The sequence below is a fragment of the Poecilia mexicana genome, unplaced genomic scaffold, assembly GCF_051168715.1.
Source record: "Poecilia mexicana isolate PSO_F unplaced genomic scaffold, ASM5116871v1 scaffold_15, whole genome shotgun sequence".
In the NCBI taxonomy this organism is placed as follows: Eukaryota; Metazoa; Chordata; class Actinopteri; order Cyprinodontiformes; family Poeciliidae; genus Poecilia; species Poecilia mexicana.
In genome coordinates this window covers 6784992-6808658 of record NW_028263384.1, presented here as the reverse complement: position 1 = coordinate 6808658, position 23667 = coordinate 6784992, and the positions used below count along the sequence as shown (strand labels likewise).

The window sequence follows — 23667 nt, the reverse complement described above, 5'->3', positions numbered from 1 at the left end:
AGTGCTTCTGGCATCCATAGGAACATCATGACCATTTAGATCCCGAGATCCTTTCCTAGCTGAGCAGGTGTGGGGATGAGCAGCGAAGTCAGCTACAGCGGCCATTATTTTTAATTCAGAAGGATGTTTTGATCAGTTCTTTGTGCGGACACTCACATCCGTGGGTCTTCTCAGTGGCACAGACTCAGGAAGTAATGCGCATCTATCCTCTAACACAGTGGTCTCAAACTCCAGTCCTCAAGGATCGGCCTCGTGTTGCAGGAGCACACCTGACTCTAACATCAGCTCTTTAGCAGGGCTCTAGTAGAGCTCGACTGCATGCTAGTGAAGCAGCTCCATTATTTAGTTCAAGTGTGTAAGACAAGGGACACATCTAAAAGTTGGAGGACTGTGGCCCTCAAGGATAGCAGTTTGAGACCAATTTTCTAACTAATAAGAGATTGTTTACTTCCTGGCTCCTGGGTCCATACAACGGAAACGAGATGTTTCTTTGAATAAGTGCATGTCGATCCCTGCATGTTGCTAAATGAGTAAATCGAGGTTTATTGTTCTTCGTTCTTCCAAGGATCACATCCCTCTTTCATTTCATATTTTATCAGAAGAGACAATGACGGCCCCTACACAGAGCGACCCCTGTGTAGGGGCCTGCCTCTAATCTTCCGCCTCTGATTGGACAGCTACTACAAAGGAGCCGCAGTCTGACGTACTCGTCTGCACGACTTGGAGGCGGGCCATCCAGATGCATCTGGGGCAGCCGGCCTTTGAGCCAAACAGAAGCAGCTCTCTGAGGCTGCGGCAGGAAAATACTGGGCAATTTTGCCCTGAAACTAAACAGTGCTGCAGAAAAAACAAGAGCATTCAGAAAACGGACAAGCTGCATACCAACACGATGAAACACACACACACACACACACGCATCCCCGTTTAACCCTTTCTTCATACATGGAACGGGAAGATCCGAACGTCACTAAAAAGAACCAGAGTTTCATTTTAGAGTTTAATAATTCCACATTTTAAATCCGATCCAGTCGTATGAATCCCCACAGGAATATAATCCAGAAAGTTTAGTTCACGTCTGAATTTAATCTGTCCTGAGAACAGTTGTTGACTGCAGCGTTCTTGCTTTTCTGGTTTCTAACTTTTTGTTGTTGTTGTTGTTGTTGCTGTGATCAGGTGAATTTATGGACTTCAGTGGTCAAACGTTTTCCTGGAGGTTCATCTGAGGGCCTAACAATCAAAACCAAGTAGTTTTCAGCTTTATTCAGACAGGTCGTCTGGGTTTTTTTGGTTTATCCTGCACTCTCTGGAAAATTCATTTTCAACAGCAGATATGGAAACATGCAGAAAATGGATCTAGTTTGTTTTATTTCTTTCAGAATCAACTTTGAATTGAACCTTTTTTTAGGGAGTTTATGTCTTTAAAAAGGAACCATTCTCGTGTTCATGTCAGCAGCACGGCGTTTGTTTAGGATTCCAGTAAAAATACTAATTTTCTGCTGTTTATGACTTTGCTGACTGCAGCACATTGTTGATGTGTTTGAACAAACTAACCTGCTCTGTTCAGCCTGAGAGAGAACGGTCTTTATTCTCTCCGTCTGCATGTTGTTCTGTTCCAGTCTGTTACAGTCACAGGGTCCTGGGCCAAAGTTCTCTGACTGCAAGGGTGTGTGTGTGCCTGTGTGAGTGAAGTGTATGCAGGTGTAAATGAGGTGTGTGTGTGTGACATGTATGTGGGTGTGTATGTGCAGCTGCATGTGTATATTCAGGTGTGTGTGTGCAGGTGTGTGACCAAGTGTGTGTCTGTACCTACAAGGCCAGCTGTTATTAAAAGCAAAATAATGCTTCTTTTATAAATCACCAAGCTCAGACATTTATTAACCTTTGTTGAAAACATGCACAAAGAGCTACATGTTTTCAACAAAAACACATCATTAATCACCAACTCACACATCAAGCAGTTTAGAAAAAAAAATATTTTCATGGTTTTCATAAAAACAGAGATGTGAAACTGCTGCATCTGCATTCATGTGTTTCCACAATACTGTGATTTCTCCACTGATATTGACATCATTCACCCTTCCCAAAAATAATTACCCAATTATTTAAAAAGCCGCACAGAACTGACTTGCACAGCATTCTAAGAGGAGATGACAATGAGGTCACAAGGCTTATGGAGCGGAAATGTGAGCAGTATTATCAGCAGGAATCTTGCAGAGGTGAATCAAAGTTCCTTTCTATAACTGAATGCATTGTGCAAGAGTTGTAGTTATTAATGTTTTATGCGACTGCTGGATAACTAGTTAGGCAAGACAGAAATAGATTTAAAGGAGGAGGAAAGATTTAATTCCAAACTTACCAATCTGATCTTCAGGAATGAGGCTCTCAATCGGTGGCTCCATCTCGGAGGTTTGTCTCAGATAGCTCTTCATCTGAGTGATAAACTGGCGGATGGTCTGAAGCAGTTCGAGTCCTGAGGTGTAGCCCTGCCAGGCCTGGGTGCCAGCACCCTCCCCCATGTAGCTCAGATAGTCCTGCACCAGGGAGCCAAAGTATGAGTTCTTATCCTTGGACATCTCCAGGATTTTGCGGATCGCCCGCTTCTCTGGTGTCAGCAGTGAGTTGAAAACGCCGCTCATCTTCCGAAATTTTCCCTGCAAGGCTTTCTGCAGGACCAAGGCGCTGGCACTGGGGCGCCGCTTTGTGTGGGTCCCAGGTGGGAGCATGGTAAGATCTTGGTCTTGGTCACTCTCGAGGCCGACGCCGTAGTCATGTTCCTCTTCTTCATCGTCGTCGTCATCAACGTCGTCGTCTATATCTATGCTGCTGTAACATAAGTGGGACGGTGGGATGGAGAGGGGGAGATGGGTGTTGAAGTCGGCGACAGTGGGGGGGCTGGGGTCATGCAGTGGAGGAATGAAGAAGGCAGAGGACTGGGAGTAATCCAGGGAATCCGAGGAATCTGTGGAGAGGCTCATGTCACTCAGTCGTTGGCCCCCATTGGTACAGTCCTCCTGAGATACCTCTCCAGGTGTGACTTCTGAAAACTTGCTTCCTGTCATCACCGAAGGCTCTGAAGAACTGGAGGCGCCCTGGCCTGTAGACTGAACTGACTTTTGCTTTGACAGTTTGGTCCTGAGGATGGCCTTCTCAATCGTCTGTTCCTCCAGTGCCAGATGGCACTGAGCATCCTCATGACTGGATGAAGGGGATGCTTTGGATCGGCGTGGAGAGGAGGAAAAAGCCGTCAGAGGGAGGGGCAGGGTTCGCCGGGGAATGGATATGGGGGAGCTGATGCTAAGTCTCTTCGGAGGCGAGGACGATGGACTGATGCTCAACGAGGAGCCGAGGCGTGAAAAGAGGTTGCTGCTCTTCTCCTTCTCTTCCTCCTTTGGAATGTTAATCCAGGCGACTTTTTCCGGCATGCTTTGCTGATGGATAGGAGGCGCAGCGTGGTGTTTGGGAAGACGGGGGGGTGGCGGTCGAGGAGGAGGGGATGGAGAGACACCCAACGCCTGCTTGTTCCCAGTTTGTCCTTTACTGCATGGAATGGTGGTTATACTCCCCAAGTTCTCTTGAGGTCGCCGGCTCTCGTCACCGAGGTCTGAGCTGTATGTCTGAGGTCTTTCCAAAAACGAGCCTCTCTCGCTCCTATTGGTGGGACTTATTTTGTTGTTGGACTCCTCTCTAAGTAGCTTTACAGTTCTGGTAGAGCTGTTTTGGTTGCCACCATCTGGCTGATAAACCTTTATAAAGAGGGGGTTGATGAAGCACAGTGCGCCGTTAGGCAGGCAACAGTCCAGCTGAGTGGGGCTGCGAATTCGAAGCTCAGGACATGTAGGGGTAGTTGGACAGGACAGCGGTCTCAGAGCAGGCGGAGGTGGTCTATCAGGACCTGCCGTCTTTGGCAGAGATGCAGATACTGCTCTCCTGCACAACTTACTGTCCCAGAAGCCTGCACAACAAAAGGAGAGAAGATGTATCATTTTGTGTTTAAGATACTCTCTGTTAGTTGGTGCCCAACATCTGGACTCATAGACAGTCTTCGAGAATGTACTTCATCTGTTATGTCCATTTGTAGACACTAAAACAGTGTTACTTAATGTCATTACTTTGTCAACAGCATTTAGGACAGTAGATGCTTAAAGACCAAGACAAGTCACTCCAGCACTGAACCACCAACTTGTACTGTTATTTAAAAAAAAACAAATTCCAATACAACTTTTCAGAAATATCTACTGCAGAAAACAAGTTTTCATTTTTAAAGAACTGTGATTTTATTTCCATTTTTAGATTCTAAATTAAAGAACGGGGAATGATAGATTCTCTTTAATGGGATGTTTACATTGGTAGAAAATGATCAGTTTCCAAATTGCTGATGAAAAATGGATCTAAAAACTATTGTTGACTTTCAGTGTCATTCTGTTCCAGAAATGCAATCATTCAAGGAGTCACTGCTAAAACCTGCATGTGTTATCATAGCTATAATCAAAAATATTGTTTGGTTCTTTTGTTCATTTTTTGCTAAACTTCTTCAGAGCCAATGCAGAAAGTCCAAAGTGTCACTTTGCCTACGCAGCTACAGGTTACTGTCCCCAGTTTATGCAAACACAAATGAAACAAATAAAAATACAAGTGATCTGGAAAATGATGAAGCAACATGTACCACCTGTACTCTGGATTTAATATTGGTGTGGTTTCAAATAGATACTTGTGTGAAAGGCACTACATAAATGGGGGAAATTAAAGGAGTACCTGGCATGTGATACCTGGCATGCTGAAACGTAAAAGTAACCAAGTTTTATAACAAGGGACATATTGATATAGTGGAGGATAAAAAAAGTATTTAACACTTAAAACAAAACCTCAGGCCAACATAGAAACTGCAGCACAACTATTGAATTTGGAAAAGCAACAATTTAAAACATCAAATCTTTTGAGTTTGTCCAATCCCTCCAAACCATGAAATATGTCATTTCAGCGCCATCAACTTTGTTGACACCAGTGTGCGCTTCACACATGTGCAGAAACAGCTTCTAAGAACCAAATCAAATCACAGCTTTGAAAAAAATGTGTAACATTTAGAAATATGTTATGAGTTTTATAGAAGGCAACTCTAGACTTGGCAAATAGAAAATGGATGAATGTCATTTTTTATTTACATTTTCTAAGCTGGGTAATCTTTCAGAAATGTTCAATCAAACTAAATAATAGCTCTACCGATAGATGAAAAGCAAACTGCCGGACATGTCTGACAGAAAGCTGTCAGTAAAGGCAAAAAGAAAAGCTTCGTAAAGTCACTCATCGAAGGAAACAAGAGGGGAGAAAAAAAAAGCTTCATGACAGCCTTCACTGTCTGAGTCATGCCACGTACAGCGTCTCCAGCCTGAGTGGCAGCAGAGGAAAGACGAGATCATGAGGAACAGAAGTGCCAGATACAGAGCTGCTCCAACAGACAATACTCACACTGACTTCCTGAGCTGAAGGACCCAGGCGAGCTGCTGATGTAATATTCCCTGTGGTAAGAGGACACTGTTGTGTCTCCGAAGGCTGAAACTCCTCTGGTTTCTGCCTCAGCCGGTACAATGATTCACTCGGTGTAATCAGTGTGGGTGGAGCTTCAGCCCACAGTCCCCGCCTCTCCTCCTCCCCCTCTCAATAAAGCAGTGTCCCTGTGCTTTGGCAAATGAGCAGATTTCCTCCACCCTCTCTGACTACATCCCTCTTGAGAGTTATGCTAAAGGCACACAGCAAAACAAACCCTAACTAGCTTACAAATGCACATGCAAGCTGCAGAATAAGGTGTTAGGAGCGAGGCGCAACAGCAGAGATCGAAGAGTCGGGAAGTAAAAGAATCTTGAGGGCAAATAACCGACCTGGGGCTCAAGATACGATTACCGCTCTGCACTCTGGAAGGTTTTCTGGACAAAATGCTCCTCACTGAAAACTCTGGCAGGTCCAACGATAGGAGGAATTCTTAGGAAAGATGTAGGTTAGAAAAACTTAGAATTAGCGATGCAGCAGAACTCAACAGCTGACCGGAGTTTATCAATTTTCAGCTCAACTGACCCATTGACTGGCTGTTTGGAAACAAAAACATCTCGTCTTTTTCCAATTAGTGAATCTGTAACACCCAACCAGATCATGCTAACCACAACATTCTTCACCATAGAAATATATAGTTACTCAAAATGGTTTGTTCACCAAGTTTGTGCACACCAAGAATCTGTCCTCTCGTCTCCTTACCTCTTCCTTGGTCTGACAACTTCCTCAGATGAGAAATGAACCATGGTGTATTGCTGTATATGCAAAAGTTCTTTTATCCTCAGACGTCCTGCCAAAAAACTATTTCAGCAAGTCCAGTCAGGTCAGTGGCTGAAGCTTGAGAAGCGATCTAATCTGTGCTGTCAAAGCAGATCCAGCTGCTGCTGACCAGAATTAGCTTGTTTTAAACCCATTGGTTTGGTCTTAAATTACTTAATTAGGATTTAACTAAAGTGCACAAAACTGAAAAATTGATGGAATGCATAACAACTATGTTTGTTTTGCTTTTTATTTTTAACTCCATAATTGTGTGTTTAAGTATTGTCAACAATGTTTTCCCAATAACACAGAATTCCTGTCAACTTTTAACTAAAATAAACACAGTGGTGGACTGCTGCAGTGCCGCCGCCAGCGGGCTGAGCAGGTTCTCTGGGGGAAACCCTGTACCTCGTTGTGTCTGAATGGACTCACTCTTTGCTCCAACCGCCTGTAAAATCTCAGGCCTGAGTCACTGCAGCAGAGCCAGACGACACTGAGTGGCTGTGGAAAGGGGAAGTGGTGTGGAGGACAAACACTGCTCACCTAAACACTGTAAATCATTGTTTTCTTCCCACAGAACTCAGAATGAAGTTAAAATTAGCCGCTTATACAGCCCGGCCAGTGTCATATGTTAACTTTTTTGTTTTTTTAACGATTCCAAGTGAGCAGAGCCGCCCCTTCCTTTCCTGCAGGATGACGACCAGGTGCTTGGTCAGGAGCTAGAGGATCTGGAACTGCCGAGTCATGTGACACCAGTGAGCCGTGCGGCTGATCTTGTCCTTAGCGGTTTAAAGGACAAGGCATGTCTTTCTGCAGACTTCAACACAGTGCAAACAAAAAGAACAAACCTGGTCCGAGTTTAGCAGCCTTCTCAAGATCTGCAAAACTTCTGGCAGAAGAGATGGCCTCTGGAAGCTTCAGCGTGAAGGGCAGCACATCCCTGAGACAGAGCAGCAAAAAGACCAGCAGAAGGTGAGAAAGTGAAGGCAGGACACCAACCAGGAGAGAAGACAGACAGACCGACGGATGGATGTGGACACTAGTGCTGGGCTAATCTACAGGGTTTCCTGCGAGGCCTGTTAGAAAGAGATGAGTGATATACGACCGTTCTTCTTGTCCTCTGTTCTCACACACACCTGGAGGTAACACCGCTGCTGTGTTGTCTCGTATGTTGGCTGAAAGTAGGTTTTAGGTTTCATCGGGTTCAGCTGGTCAGACAAAGCCCAGCTGTGCTGAACCTGCTTTGTGCCGTTAACAATTTCACCTAAACATGCATCAAAGGAGCATCTTTGAGGAGATCTATTCTATTTTCTTCTAAAGCTCAAATGCTCACAGTTTTGGAAACTCCCGATAGGTTAACTGACTCATTTGAGTTGATTGGAGGCACACCTATTCATGTATTTTAAGGCCACACCTGAAACACAATGGTTTCTTGTTTGACATGTTAAGAAAGTCAAAAGAAGCAAGACAACATATTAGGGAGAGAATTTTGCAGCTGCACAAATCTGTTTCGTTTACCGATGCTAGAAAACTCCGTGTTCATCTGTTCAAACAATCATACGCAAGTGTGGGCATGATGGGAACGTCCAACCATCATGCCTCCCGTCCAACCATCATGCCTCTCAGGAAGTAGATGGGTTCTCTGTCCCACAGATGAACGGATTCTGGTCCAAAATGTGCAGCTTGACCCCAGAACAAAACCCAAAGACCTTGTGTAGATGCCGCTGAAGCTGGAAGGACAGAGCCAATGTCCAATGTCCAATGTCCAAAGTGAAAAGTACCACACTGACACTCGGTGAGGAGGAAGCAATTACTCCAAAAGAAACGGAAAAAGCCAGGCTGCAGTTTGCAAATAACTCAGGGAATAAGATCTTCATTTTTGGAGCCATGTCTTGTGGTGTGAACAAACTAAAGCAGAACCTTTTGGTCATAATGGCCACCGCAACGTCTGAAAGAGCCCGAGAACACCATCCCATCTGTGAAGTATGGGAGTGGCAGTGTCATGTTGTGGAACCGTTTTGCTGCTTTGGGAGCTGAATACTTCACAAAATAGATGGCATCATGAGAAAATGACATTATGTGGAAATATTGAAGCCACATCTCAAGACACCAGCAAGGAAGTTAAAGTTAAATAACCCGCAGTTTACAGCCAAACTGGTTATAAAGTGGCATAAGGTCAACAGAGTCAATGTTTTGGAGTGGCCGTCACAAAGCCCTGATGTTAGTCTGATCGAAAATGTATGGGCAAAGCGGTGTGAACATCACTCGGATCCACCAGTTTAGTCAGGAGGAACGGGCCAAAGTTCCTGCCAACTATTGTTGAAGAGAACCCAAAATTGATGATTTTGAAAACATAAATAAATAAATCCATAGCAAAATCTTTCAATATTGTGGAATTTCGCAAATGGAAATATTTTTGCTAATTCTTTTTATTTTATTTATTTATTCTCACACACACAGAACAAAGACTCATGTTGATACAGTAGATAATGACAAGATAACAGAGCGTGAATCAGGTCTCCAAAGAAGCTACTACATGGCCCTAGATTCTAGACTAAACATTAAGTCTGCTTAAATATTATATTTTCAATCAAACCAACCGACTTCATTGAAAATTTACTGCCAAATTATATCAGTCTCTCCAGTTTCTTGCGAATTATCATGGATTTACAAGCAAAATCAATAAATCCCTGCACTTTTTGGCACTAATGCATAATTGGGAGTTTAATTACAGATTTTTCTCAAAAATTGTCAAACATTTTTTCACTTGTACTAAACAGCTGCCTCAGCCTTAACTGACTTCAGATTATAGTCCATGATCTACTTACAGCGAGTAATAAAAACTTCCACTTACCGTCATAAATAAGCGCAAATATTTCCAAATTAGCACCACAAACACTTCAATTCTTATTGCAAAAAAAAAAAAAAAAAATCACAAAGGGACTGAAAAATTTTACAATAATATTTAATTTTAAGAATTCATTACAGTTTAGCAGGTTTTATCAACCCATTGTAGCACAACCGGCTCTTTAAGAGGGTTTATGAACTTGATTTAGCCCAAAAACAAAAATGAGTTTGACACCCCTGATCTATGATAATCCCCAGGAACTTTGAAGAACTGACATAAAATGAGTTGGTTTGGTCTTGATTTAGCTTCAGACACTGATGGAAAAAAGGTGTGCGTCTTTTTATTTGGCGTACATAAACTTCTGGTTTCAACTGTATAAAGATTTGGGACCATTGCTCCAGTAAACCTTTGACCTTTTCCATCGTATTTTTAACATCCTCCCCCACCATCATCACTCAGCACGTTTAACTGGACAGTTGCAGGAGCTGAGTGGGAGGTGACTCAGTGGGAACTCACCTGCTGATGCAGCAGAAAGCCAAGAGGCGAAAAAGGTCTGCAAAGCTCAGCTCTGATCCCTCCAGAGAGAATGCTGCGGGAGAACAAACCAGCACAAACTTCACCAAACTGAAGTAACAAAGATGGCAAAAACAACAACAGAAAGAAAGTTATTTTGCTCAATTTTACTCTTTTTATAACAAAGTTTTAGGGCCAGACTCAGAGATTTTTTTGTCTGATGAAATTCCGACAATAATTAATATGAAAATAAAAGATATTAGTAAAATAAAGAATATTACCTGAGGAAACTCGTAAAAAAAAAGAAAAAAGCCATTTAAATTTTTTTTCCATCTTTATCGTTTGTACTAGTTTTGTCTGCATTATTAAGACTTCATTCTGGTAATATGACTTTTTTCTCATATCACTGTTCTCATATTGTTACAACTTTATTCTCGTAACATTGTTTTTTTTTCTTGTGACTCATTTCACAGATGCTGATGACGCAGCAGCAGGAACCCACACAGGTTCTCACTGTTGGTTTTAGCCGCTTTGAAAATCAGAGGCCACCTTAGAAATTTGCTTTCTGGTGACTTTGGAGGCCAGACTGTCAACCTTTTGTCATTTAGTGACTTTCGCTAAATGAGAAAGTCACTCATGTAGTAACTGACTTTCTCACTAAAGTCACATGGATTTAGGATTTCTATAGACAGCGGTCCGGGCCCAGTGTTTGTGTTTGCGTCTCCCCTCCCCCACCGGTTTCAAAGCTCTGCCAGCATTTCACTTTTCATTGTGTTAAAAGAAAGACATCTGTGTTTGGACAGCTGCTCTTAGCTTACTCACTACAGCTGATCATTAGCAGCTGACTACTTGAGCAGATCGCTTGACTAATGAAACAGCTGGTATCAGCTTCTTATACTGAAAAATCAGAAAAATACCAAGCACCTGAAAACAAACAAACACTCTTCATTCCATGACTGCTTTGGTCTACTGAAACATTAAAGTAAATGCTCCTAGTGGACCCCAACCCATTAGCGGTTTTGTATTTGTAGATTTTTCTGGGGAGCAAAACTCTGAATAATTTACAGAAAATGTGCCTATTTGCGGATTTTTTTTTAATGTAGAGCATTTCTGATATATTCAAAAGAAAATGCAGTTTGGGAAACTACTTGGGAGCAATGCTACTTGTCCCGCTGTTAGCTGGCACATATTCAGTAGTCAGTCCAGGAGTGCCATTCATTTTCCTTGTCACTGATTGGCTGTATCCGAAGCAGCAGGAATCAGGAAGATTGTGGAGGTTAGTGTCTCCTGTAGTGCAACAATGGTTTCCACTACGAGTATTAAAGTATATTTGGAGTTTGAACTGCTAAATTAGGGAGTCAAAAATGTTTTTAAAGCGTGAAGGTTGAAGGTTCGGTCTTTGTCAACATGCTAGTTAAAGAGGTCCAGTGCTGAACGCTGACCGATGAAAAGAGAGACCTGGCAGACTCACTAGTAAGCATTTGGAAATATCATTCTGGTTAAGAACAGCCAGCAAGTACAGAGAAAAGGAGGGAAATTCCACTGTGAGTAGACATGAATGAACGTGTGCTGATTCAGAGCGAAAGAAGAGGAAGAGAGAGAGGAAAAGAAAGAAAAAGAAGATTGGGGTGTTAATGTTTGGTGAACAGCAAACCAAACTGTCGGTCATTTCCTGCAAAGATAAGGATGCAGAACGTCATCATGTCCATGTCAGAGCAGGAGGAGCGTGCATGGTGCTGATTTGATCCCACACTGAAGCATGTAGGATCAGACAATGATGGATTCAAGGCCAAACAGCAGAAAGTCTCTGCGGGTTTTCCCAGTTTCCCCCATGGTCCCTTTAAGCATTTACGTCTGTTCTGGTAGTTTTAGCCTACAGATGTCCAGCGGCTTCGTTTAGAGATTTCCTCCAGTGTTTTGGAGAACAAGGCAGCAGTCTGAGTTCAACACAGAGGAACGAGAAGGAGAACACCTTATTCTAACAATGATCACGGTGTCCGCATACGTCATCGCCTGCTTTTATAGCTCCCTGTTGCATCACTTACTGAATATTCTCAACAGGCTCTTTGGAAAGCTGCTGCACAACCTGAGAGACCGCTCTAAGAATAGACGTGGAAGTAACTCACTGTACAGACTCTCTTTGACTGCAAAGTCTTTGATGGGTTCTGCAGAGTCCTTGTCCATGCGAAGAGAAATAACTTTCTTCTGCAGGCTGGTTGACCTTCTCACCAGGAATGACTGCAGAGAGGAAACAGAGGAGATCAGGCTCACACTGAACAGCACATTTTAATGACATTTTAACAAAGTCTGGCCTCCATCAGAAGACCCCCGATTGCAGTTTTCTGCCCAATTGTCAATCTTTAAAAAGCCTGATCTGACACAAGTGACTTGATAATGCTTAGAGAGCATCATCACTGCTCTACAAGCATTTCATTAAACCAATTCTTTCCAACAGATGTATAATTTACCTCGTACAAAGAAGGTTGGTTCATTGGGTAACTGCCCTAAGTAAAAAGTGTTTTAAGGTGCTTTGTGTTTGTCTGCCAGACAAGAGGCCAGTTACAGAAGAAGCTACCCTGGTTGCTGTTCTCTCACCCCAGCGGGCTGGCTCTGCAGTATTCCAGCTGCATCCTGGTGGCTGAGGCCCAGCTGCAGCCACACAGAATGTGTGTGCATCAGTCTCTCCAGGACACTGAGTCGACGGTGGAGAGAGTCATAGCCTGAATCTCTTGCCTTGGTGGGTCCGGCTCCCATCCCAGGACAAGGTGAGGCTTGAAGAAACAGACGTCCCACTTCTTCGCTCAGCCTGAAAAACACAATTAGTCTATTATTCTGTACGTGACTATAAAAATGGAGAAGCATGCCGGGTTCCTGCGCAATAACTGGAATAAAAATTCAACGTAACATTTTCTGGAGGCAAAGTCACAATTTAACAGTAAAACTGTCCCACCTGGGTAATGTCGAATAGAGCTTTATAAATGAAAATACTTTATAAGTATAGTTTCCCAACTCAAAAAAAGAATATGGCACATTGCCTTGACCTGAAGTAAAACGACATCTTGCCAACTCGACTGATAAACTTTAATGAGAGGCTCAAGGCTGAATTAAACCTGACTTATTATTTTAATGAAGATTTTACTGTTTTTGTTTTATAGCATCACTTGAGTAAGCAGTGTAACTTCTCACAGAATCTCAACACACACGCATTCCCTCTTTGTATCTCTACACGGTAAGGTAGTAACAGGAATGAACAACAGAGTTCCAAACAAAGCCAAACACTACCACTTCCTCAGGTACTTTCTGAAAGCTGTAAGACAAAAGGGGAATAAATGACCACATTGACAACTCCAGTTCCAGTTCTTGTTAAAGACTTGTCATGAGCACTCTCTGCTGGTGGCAAGTGGGACTGCACAAGTTAAACAAGACCCAGGACAGAAAATACTCAGCATTCATAACAGTATTTAATAGAGACAGTAGGAGCTTACCCCACATGTGCATCAGTTTCCCGGTTGTCTTCTGCAGTCTCTGTCTTTCTCCCCATCTCCTTCTTCAGTGTGCCGATCTCCCAGACGATCGAGTCAATCAACTACGAAGACACAACCGGCAATATGACTGAGGATGTTTTAAAGATATAGTTTCACACAATTACAACTTTTCTATCACTATAAGTCTGACACTCAGACAAGACTGAACTGGAGTGCAGTCTGCAACTCTGATATTAATTTTTTTTTAAAGCCTGTCAAGACACTGGAGATTGAATTAGGACATTCCTTACAAGTAATTGTTGTCATTCTACAGCTGCCGATAGGAAATGTGATGCTCTGCATGGTTAGTGAATGAGTGTGCCTCTTAACCAGACCAGAGTATGGGCTGGTCTGGTCACATCCTAAGAAGAACGGAGCATGAAAACTAAACAGATTACACAAAGCCAAAACACAATTACAGTACAAAAGGTCAATAAATAACCCTAAAGAAATTATAAGGCTTTTATAAATATCTTTATTCAAATAACACTGATCCCTCTGATTTTGATTTTCTATATAATAATTCATCACCTTTATTCAATGAACCACAGAAAATGGTTACCTTCAACAACAGCTTAAGCCAGAAGTCTACAGAGAATTCTGGCCTCTGCTGTCCCACATATACCAAAAGATGGCCATAAAAATATAAGGGTGAGTTATAGTGGTGCATGGAACGTCGGCTTTGAGTCAGCGTCAGAGCGCATAGAGTTGATGCACGTGCTGGTGCTGCACTCTCCTAAAATGAGCCGTCATGGAGGAATTTTATAAATGCTAGCGCAGGTGAACCTGCTCTGCAAGAACCCCTTCAAAATCATCCAATTTGTTGTGTGACTTTCTATGACTGAATGATCGAATTGTGAAAAACTGGAAGGCATGTTCAAGGTTCTGCACATGAAATGTTGATGTTGGCTCTGTCTGCGTTTTGGGGCCTCACTTAGGATAACCTTCAACATACATATCATTTATTTCTTCCTCCATCAGTGAATCACACTTGCAGGGATTACTTACATCTGTTTTCATTTCTCAAAGAGGCACATGTCAAGCGAGGAGTCTGGCATTTCTTTATTTATGGTCAATTCCACATCAGCAGCAATATATGCAGGAATTGTTGTTGGATCAATGCGTATACATAGTTTCATAAATCTGGATGTTTTTGTGCTTACCCAGCTTTTGGGATTTATGTTAAAAATAATTTGCTATTCGACTCTGTAAAACCAACCCTAAATCATGGTGGGTGGGAGTGCAGGGTGTTTACAACCCTGTACTCCCCCAAACTCAGAGGAAATCTTTCTGAAAACTCCTCAGTTCATTAAATGTGGCTCTGACTCACTGAGCAGACCATTTCACTGATGTTCTTCACACAACTGAAACATGCATAAATACAGGTGTGGAAACAGAGCAGAAAACCAGCAGAACTGACAGAACTAACCTGTATATCAAGCTGCCCTCATCGAAAAGCTTCACGCTGAACAATTATCCAAGTCTTATGATCTCATATTTCCATTGACCATGGGTTCTTGCTGTGTGTGGTTCAGTGGATTTTGATCTGATCTTTGTAGATTGAGGTTCGTTTCATTTCCTCTTTGGCTGACCAGTCAGATTTTCTGTTGACCAACAGCTTCGACAGAAAGAGGAAGCATTGAGCTCAGCTGTTTCAGAGCAAATCATAGTTTCCGATTCCTTATTCCATGTGACCACGCTACCTGAGAGAATCAGCCAGTTTGCTGTGTGCTGTGTTCTCCGTGGAAACTCAGGTCCACACAACATGCAATACTGTTCAACAATTGGCCTCCTTCACAACAGAAAGATCAACTTTATATGCTTTACATGATTTTGTAAAAAAAAAAAAAAAAAACACACAAACACACACACACACACACACACACAGCCGTGAAAGTTATAAAAAGAGTCAAAGAAAATAATAACAGGTGTGTGTAAAGACACAGAGGCCATGTTTGTGAAAACACAGTACAGCTAGGACTCCAGCAGAACCAGTTTTACTTAGGGGGAGAAAAAAAATCCATCAGTCAGAAGAAAGAAAGAATGTGAGCCTGGCTCATCTCCAAAACCAAACGGGGCTTTATTGTATGTATGCTTGCTCACAGCAGATTAACCTCTGTTACTCTCTACCTCCCCACAGCAGTCAAGCTGTATACCAGGTGAGCTGGTATACATCTTGACCCTTTTACACAACAAGGTCTGATCTTAGTGTGAATGAAGCTTTTAAGTGGTTTGGATGACATGATTAAATGTCATGTGAGTTACGTACAGTGGCCCAAAAGGGTCAACACAATGCAAAAGCTATAAAACAATTTAAGCTCTACTCAAATGGAAGTTACACTAACATCCGTCTTAGCATAACCTCCACAACATCTATTTTAGAGTGATGCAAATTATAGCATAACCTCTTTTTAGCATAACTTCCATTTTAGCGCAACTTTTGTTTCAGAATAACCTCCGTTTTAGCACAAAGTACTTTTAGCGGAACATCAGTTTTCGCATATTGTCCACTGTGGCTTTTGCATCTTGTTGGCCCTTCTGGGCCACTGTAGTTATGTTTTAAACCACTAAAACTTTCCTTCACACTGTTGCAGTGGTTTAAACCTTTTTCAATGAGACAGTGATAAAGGGTCTGCAGTAAAGGAGCAAAGTAAAAGGCCCACATGATCGGGCCGAAGTCAAACAGTCGACTTGGGGAATTCGATTTCGCACACATCCCTCAAGATCCACTAAACACCCCTCCTACAGGCAGAGTAAACACAGCGATCATGGCAGAAAGGAACGCCTATTATGAGTTTACAAGTTCAGAGAAAGAGGAAATAATGATTGGCAAGCTGAAATATCTCATTTTATTTTCCATGTTGTCAGGAATCAGAATAAGAATGGAAGGCGTTAGTGGGACGTTAATTTTCCGCATCGGACCAGAACCCAGGAAGGTGAGTTTAATGTTTTGGTCCAATAGATGCGGGAGATGGATAGCGAGATGAAGTTCATCTACTTTTATAGGTGGACAACAAGAGGCTGAGAACCAAAAGATGTTATTTTTGTCATGCAACTGTGACAATCAGAGATGATTTGTGGCACATTAACCTGAACATGATGTTCCCCACTTGCTGCTGCGCACTGCAACTGATCTGGCTGAAAGAAGATTACCACACTTTTCCTTTACAAGAAACAGAAGCTCATGCTTTGACCAGAGAAAAATAACTGTGGCTTCAGGGAATGGATCCAGTACTCAAAAACACTCTTTAGAGCAGAGCTGTCAAACTCCACACCTTTTAGATGTGCCTCTGCTGAAACAATTAATTAGGTCATTAGCAGGACTTTGTCTACAAACTGAGGAGGTAATTCAGCAATTTGATTCCAGTGTCTTAGACCAGAGGCACATCTAAAAAATACAAAACAGTGGCCCTGGAGGACTGGAGTTTGACACCCCCGCTTTAGAAGAACTTTAATCATCTCTAACCCATGATGTGAAACTTCCTTTTATCAGTCAAAATTCCTTAAGTTTGCAAACTGGTCAAATATGACCACAGACTAATTTCTTCCCGTAACATAAATATGAGGCTTACGGCTATTAATCTTCATGAAAAAAGCCTGGATTGTGAAATCAGAGAAAACTAAAACTCTGATTTTTCAGAGCAGTTGGAGTGAGAAGGCTAATCTGCCTCTCCCCTCCAACTGGTACCTTTGCTGCTCCATACTAGGAGCAACAGATCTGCATTCACACCCCAAGCTTTTAAAATAATCCTAGATTCTCCTCATGAAAATCCCAACAACAGAGAGCTGTTGCTGATTACTCAGAGTTCACACACCTTGAAGAAACTGCCCTTCATCTCCTGCTCACAGGATGGACTGATCGACATGTTGTCTCTTTGTTGTCGAGCCATCTGTGGGAGAGATAAGACATTAAATATGAAGACAAAAAGAAAAAAATAACAAAAGAACATTAAAATTTGCCAGGAAAACTAACTTTACTGAATAGAAAGAGAGATACAAAGCTCTGTGACTGACTTCTCTCATTTAATGAAAGCATTATGAAAATGTGAATTTACCTAACAGAGTCTGTTTTACCAATGGTGAGTGGTGAGACACTTACCATTGGTTAACCCCCAACTCTTTCTTTATCTGGAGAAGTTGAAGAACCAGTTACTGTCAGGAATGGCCTTAAAAGGCAGACTTGTCGTCATTAAAGAGTCTTTACTGTAAGACATGAGGAGAGTGACATCATCACCCTGGTAGGTATGAAATGACTCACGGTCGATACAAAACAAGCTGCCATAGATAGTAGCAATGTTTAATGAAAATTTTAAAAACAAGGAAGACCACATCATCGGCAAAAAGCAGAGGTGCAATCCGAAGGCCACCAAAACGGATCCCCTCACCACCTTAGCTGCACCGAGAAATTCTGTCTATGAAAGTAATGAACATAAAAGGTGACAATGGTCAGGCTTAGCGGAGTCCAACTCAAACCGTAAATGAGCCCAAATTATTGTCAGCGATGCGGACTAGACTCTGACACCGGTCATACAGGGACCTAACAGCCTGCATCAAAGGGCCTAGTACCACATCCTCCTGGAGGACCCTAAACAGGGCTCCCAGAGACACGGTCGAACACTTCTCCAAGTTTACGAAACACATGTAGACTGGAAAAAAACCTTGCCAGGGAAGCTTAAATGTGTGACCCCTCTGTACTTGGAGAACACTCTGTGGTCCTCTTTGTTGAGACCATCCCGGTCTGCCAATCCAGGGGAACTGCCCCTGATATCTAAGTAATATTGCAGAGTCGAGTTAACCAACTCAACCCTACAACAACCAGAGCCTTAAAAACTCCGGACAAATCTGATCCACCCCCAGGGCAAGGTCCCAGGGGTGGATCAGATCGCCAAGGTCGTCACCCTCGCCACACATGGTCCCATGGCCCCTTCCACAGGTGGTAAACCCCTGGGAATGGGGGGACACATGTCTCTTCTTCGGTCTGTGTCTGTGCCCAATCGGGCTCCATGGGTTAAAGTCCGGCCACCAGGCACTTGCCAACCCCTCCTCCATGCCTGGTTCAAGAGAGGGCCCGGTGACCTGCGTCCAGGCAAGGGAACACCGTTTCCAACGATTGTATAAGGGATCTTTGGGCTGGGCTTTGTCTGGTTCTTCACCTAGGACCTGCCTGCCTTGGGTGACCTGGGGGCATGAAGCCCTTGGCAGCATAGCTCCTAGGATCACTGGGACACTTGAACCCCTCCACCACGATAAGGTGGCAGCCCCTGCTGAAACCATTAAATCAACTTTAACCACATTGTCAGTCTCAATAAACTAAGGTTAAAATTCTAGATCTATGGTCTGTGTTAAAATGTTAGCATCTATTGGGTGGGGCCTGATAGTCTACAGGGGGCTGAAGCAGCTGCTTACTTTATTTATGCCATGGGCCAGTTCTAAATCTGACCAGCATTACATGGCATTTTAGATGCACTGACTGATTACTTACTTGGGGTTTAACAGAAGTGCAAAAACTTATTATTGCTTTAGTGTTACTATTAATAATTTTTTTTGTTTGATGATTCACGATTATAGTTGTGTGTTTAAGAACTGTCAACAATGTCTTCCAGTAATATTTTACATTTCCTGTCAACATTTTTAATACAAAAGCACAGCTTAACAGGTTTTCTGTGGAAATCCTGGATGCCTATCAGATTCCAGTCCAAGGAAGGAAGTACTGTCTTTTTCACGCAAGTAGCTAAATATAAAATAGCATTATTGTCAACCCAGTTCCTGTAATTACATACCTGATCTATTTTAAGAAGCATCTCCATCAGGGCAGACTTAGATTCAACACAAATGTCAGATTTTGAAGCTCTTCAGTTCTGCTCTATCAGAAACCTGCACACCTCCCTTGTGAGGTTTTAGAATACAACTCTTGTGAATTGTAACTTCACAGAATTCATGTCCCTGTTCTGTTCAGCACACCCTGTATGGCCATGGGGAAAGAAATGGGCCGACCCTGTGATTTCAAAGCTTGTGGAAGCACATTTATGCAGTAATAAATAATTTCCTGTTTTAATGTGTCACTTTCTCACATCATCACCCAGGACTTTTGGTTCACAGTTTGCTTGGAATGACCGTTCTGAGTCTTCAGCTGGTTCCACACAACCAGAATGTCGGCTCAACCTCTATTCTTTTCTAGAACTCGGTGTGAGTGCGCCTCAGTGGGTAGTGTGTTTTAGGATCATTTTGAAGTTCCATCCCACTGCCTAGAGGAAAAAGCAACGGGTTTAGACTTGCCTGTGGAGGCAAGAAATTACAGGGAAAACGGTTTACCCCTACAAAGCTCCAAGTAACCTTTCACAATCGGCACATTTGGTTTTCTTCCGAATTCTGTTATCTTTACTACATTTATCTTTCGCAATTTCATATTCAAGAAGGTAACTTAAGCTTCTCAACTGATGTACTAAAGTCTGCAAGGAGAAAAAATAAAAATATTCTACGAGTCAAGAAAAGGAGTTTAATTTTTTTTTTTTATGAAAACAGCAAATATAGAACATTCTATGTTTTTGTGTGTGGCTAAACTGCCTGACTGATACTTTTTGTATGTTTCGAAAGGTTTATCCCTCCTTCTCTGTCTGTATGAATATTACAATACAACAGAATAGTCTGCATCACAAAGGGTTAATTAAGGGTTAAACAAATAATTGAAAATTATTATTTAAAGCTCCAGACATGAAGCCGACAGCTCTGTTGAATTTATGACTAGTGTTCAGAATCCGAGCCTGACCCAAAATTCGGGCATTGTCGGGACAAATTATTTGCCTGACGTCAATTCGAGTTTCTGTGGCGCGTTTAACAAACCTACACCCCATACAGATCAGAGACGACTAAAGAAAAATATTATGAATCCATTTGTAGTTTAACTGGAAGAATCTGCAGCTTATCATGTTGAGAAAAAGAAATGTGCAAAAGTTAATTAGACTTTAACAACCACATCTAACTGCAGAGCTAAGTACATGCGTGGCCTCGCCCTGCTCAGCTCCCCTTAATCACATATCCCAGATGATTTGCACCTGACTCACCCTGGTTTTGAAACTGCAAATAAAAAGTTAGATGTGTTCGTCTGTTTTTATGCGTGTTGGGATGTGGCTCATCTTGTTGACTATTACTAATTAAACCGAATAAAAATTAAATGCAACTGAATAGACATTATTATTATTCAAAAATTGACGAGAAAATAGATTGCAAGAATTTTTTTAATGCCAAAATGATGAACAACAACAACAAAAAAAAGTCTAGTATGACCTACGATTTTGCTGTAAAGTTACTTGGACCACTCCAGCTTCAACAGGATTATCCAATGAAGATTCAGGAAACTGATAAAACCTCATCTGTGGAACCACCATGTGTGGGACTCAAACAAGCACGAAAAACAAAAAGACATAAGACTAGTCGAGCCTTGACTGATTTATTATCTACCAACTCTTGTACAGTTAAAACTAGAAGTTTACCTATGCTGAATAAAAAGACATCCACCTGGTTTCCCTCACTGTCTGAAGTAAAACTAGACCAAACTTCTCTCATCTCAGGTAAGTTAGAATTACCAAAATTATTTATTTGATAAGTTTAATAATGTAAGAAAACCACAATTTTCTGTTCAATCAGTATTTAAAACAATAGTCACAAAATAATGTTCAAATTAAATTATGATCTTTTAAAATTCAGCATTTCATGAAAAAATATGTCTATGTTATGGAAAGATGGTGGACCTAAAGAACATCAGGTTTTTAAGATAATGGGCTCTTATCAATTAATTGTTAGTCAATCGACAAGATCAATCAACTGTAACTTGCAATGACAAAACCAACGCCACAACATGCACAACATTAGCAACATTATCACAAATGGTCTCCATTCAAATATGTTTATCTTCAAGAACCCAGAACATCCCATGCTGAGGAGATCCTCTAGAAATCCGGCAAATACCTAACTGGAATCGTCTACCTATGCAAAAGTGGTCAGAGTGATCCTGGAGATGATCCAGAGGCCAAGCGAGCCTTTCGGGAAATGCACCGTTTGAATTCTTGACCCATGAGTCACGGTCCAGGCAGAACACAGCATTAGTCTCCTGTGGTACCAGTACCAGCACTAAGCACATTAGCAGATTGCCGAGAAGACTGAAAAAAAAACAACCTCTCAGTACAAGGGAAGTAGATTTATCGCTCTCCAGTTTCTTAAACAAGTCAACGACAAAACTGTCAAGTTGGGGACATGATGTTCATGTATCTGTATCACCAATCTACAGATAAAAGGTTTAACCCAGAAAACTTTTGAAAATCCCAGTAGTAGTTGCACCAGGGCAGTCTACCGTGTTTTTATGTTAAGAAATGTTAAAAGTTGACTGGAAATTTAATAACATGATTAGGCAATTATATTATTGGAAGACATTGCTGACAACACTTAAAACAAGTACAGAATCCTAAAAAACGCAAATAAAAATATAATTACTATAAATTATATATATTTTTGGACTAGTTAAATTCTAGTGCTAAAATCTTCCTCCGGGCTCTGATTGGTTGTTTTTGGTCAGAGCAAAACAACCAATCTGATTCAGATGGCATTGATCTTTTCACAGATTATCTGTTTCATAAACTGTCACGACATGGTGACAGTTTTAAAAAAGTATGTAAAAAAACAATCTTCTTTGTGAAAGTTACATACTGCAGCAGTAAATAGTTTAACATTTAATTTTAAGATTCAATTTAGTTGGTAAGTTTACTTGCAAAAAATGTGAAAAATAAATATTTAAAGATTGATTTGCTGCCATAACTACAATCTGATGCTATGGAATCACATTGGAACTATGGCTATAATCTGAAGGATATAATCTTTGTTCACAAATACAACTCACATTATGATTATAATGCCCACCCTTTCAGTTGGATTTCTTTCAAAATAAGTGCCACTAGTGGCAAAAAAAAAAAAAAAAAAAGTGAAGTTCATGTTATGTTAGGACAGGAGACAAGATGTTTCCATCCCTGAAATTATGATGCATAGAATCAAATATCTAAGTATAAACTGTGTTACAGAGTAAACAACATGATTTATCTGTGGTATTGTTCACTAAAATGGCACATTTCTGATGTATTAAAATTAAATACATTGGTTCACTTAATGATATTAGCAATTAGGTAATGCATTCAGCAAGTACTTTTACTTTTAATACTTAAGTATTTTTAAAAGCCAGTACTTTTTTACGTTTACTTAAGCAAAATGTTAATGTCGTACTTTTACTTATACTTGAGTACATTTTTGTCTGTGTATTTGTACTTTTACTTAAGTAAATTTTTTTGAATACTTTCTCCACCACTGGATTTGAGAGAAATAAACATTTGAAAATGACACCAAAACACGTATCTGAATCGTCAGGATGAGGTACTGTGACATGGCATTCCTTCCAAATAAGTAGTTTTAAAATGTAAACAAAACAATAATAAATGCGACATACTCTGAAAAATGTAGACGGCTCCATGTACTTTATGAAAACATCTGATGTAGTAGACACTTCACTAGGACAATGTTAAACAAAGCAGAGGAGAAGCTGCTTCATATTCCAATAATTATTGCTGGTTTGTGTTGTAATAAGTGGCACTGAGAGCTGTTGATTCATGTGTTAAGTCAGCGCGAGCTGTGAAAGACCCTCGACCGTGAATGATGCGGTTTTCTTTATCTTTACTTCAACTCGCGGAGCAACAGGTGGTGGCAGAGGACAATCAGCTGCATTACGTGGGACTGGGCCACGGCAAAACAGGCAGTGCGTGAGACAGTAGAATCCAAACCGCAGCAGTTAGTCAACAAGGACGAAAGAACTACGGTAGTCTAACTTACCAACCGAGGAGATCGCTGCTGGCCGACCGAAGGAACCTCCACCTCACCTTGGAGGAGAAGCACCACCACATGTCCATGAATTAATTGTCTCACATTCGTAAAAGTAGTTCGTCTAAACTCTGGTTAAAGCAAGTGAAACCCCCAACAGTCAGTCTCCCTCCATATTCCCAAAGGGTTGTCGACTCAACTTCGCGGATTCTTATTGTCTCCATATAAATTTCCGCTACTACGCACAGAACTTCCGCTGTTTTCCAAAATAAACTACTGACAGAGCGTTGGGGATTAGTGCTGCGTTCCAGTTGTAGTCGGAACTGGGAAATACCAGCTACCCACAGTCGGAAAATCAACTGGAACGCCCTCCGAGGTCGGATTTCCTACTGGGGAAATTGGGAGCAATCCCCCCTGCCCCCAATTAGAACTTGTTAAGCGACTTTCAATTTGAATATGGCTGCTCCTCGCAAAAATAGCTCTGAAGGAAACGTGTTTATTTTACAAGACACGTGTAAGTGTCTGTCCAAAATCAACGGAAAGTAAAGCTTAAGATTATGTTATAAATAGCTAGTGCTATGGACATAAACTACTGCTGTTACCTCTGGTGTGATGTCAAACCTATAG

The 23667-nt window shown here is 41.6% G+C and overlaps 1 protein-coding gene across 2 annotated transcripts in view; it reads right to left on the bottom strand.

The window, feature by feature from the left end:
• The window catches only part of LOC106931898 (ras and Rab interactor 2-like), a 28418-nt gene extending 4988 nt beyond the window's left edge, over window positions 1-23430 (bottom strand). Inside the window, exons 1-9 of one of the 2 annotated variants that reach the window (XM_015010273.2) lie at window positions 23053-23430; window positions 17285-17388; window positions 17001-17075; window positions 13147-13247; window positions 12257-12467; window positions 11788-11899; window positions 9665-9737; window positions 7149-7240; window positions 2357-3952 (exon numbers count right to left, since the gene is read on the bottom strand). In XM_015010273.2, coding sequence (XP_014865759.2) covers window positions 2357-3952; window positions 7149-7240; window positions 9665-9737; window positions 11788-11899; window positions 12257-12467; window positions 13147-13247; window positions 17001-17075; window positions 17285-17287 — 2263 coding nt within the window. In that variant the 5' untranslated portion in view covers window positions 17288-17388; window positions 23053-23430. The remainder of the gene's footprint in view (window positions 1-2356; window positions 3953-7148; window positions 7241-9664; window positions 9738-11787; window positions 11900-12256; window positions 12468-13146; window positions 13248-17000; window positions 17076-17284; window positions 17389-23052) is intronic. The other variant, XM_015010274.2, reaches the window with a different exon arrangement.
• Between the last annotated feature and the right edge of the window lie 237 nt (window positions 23431-23667).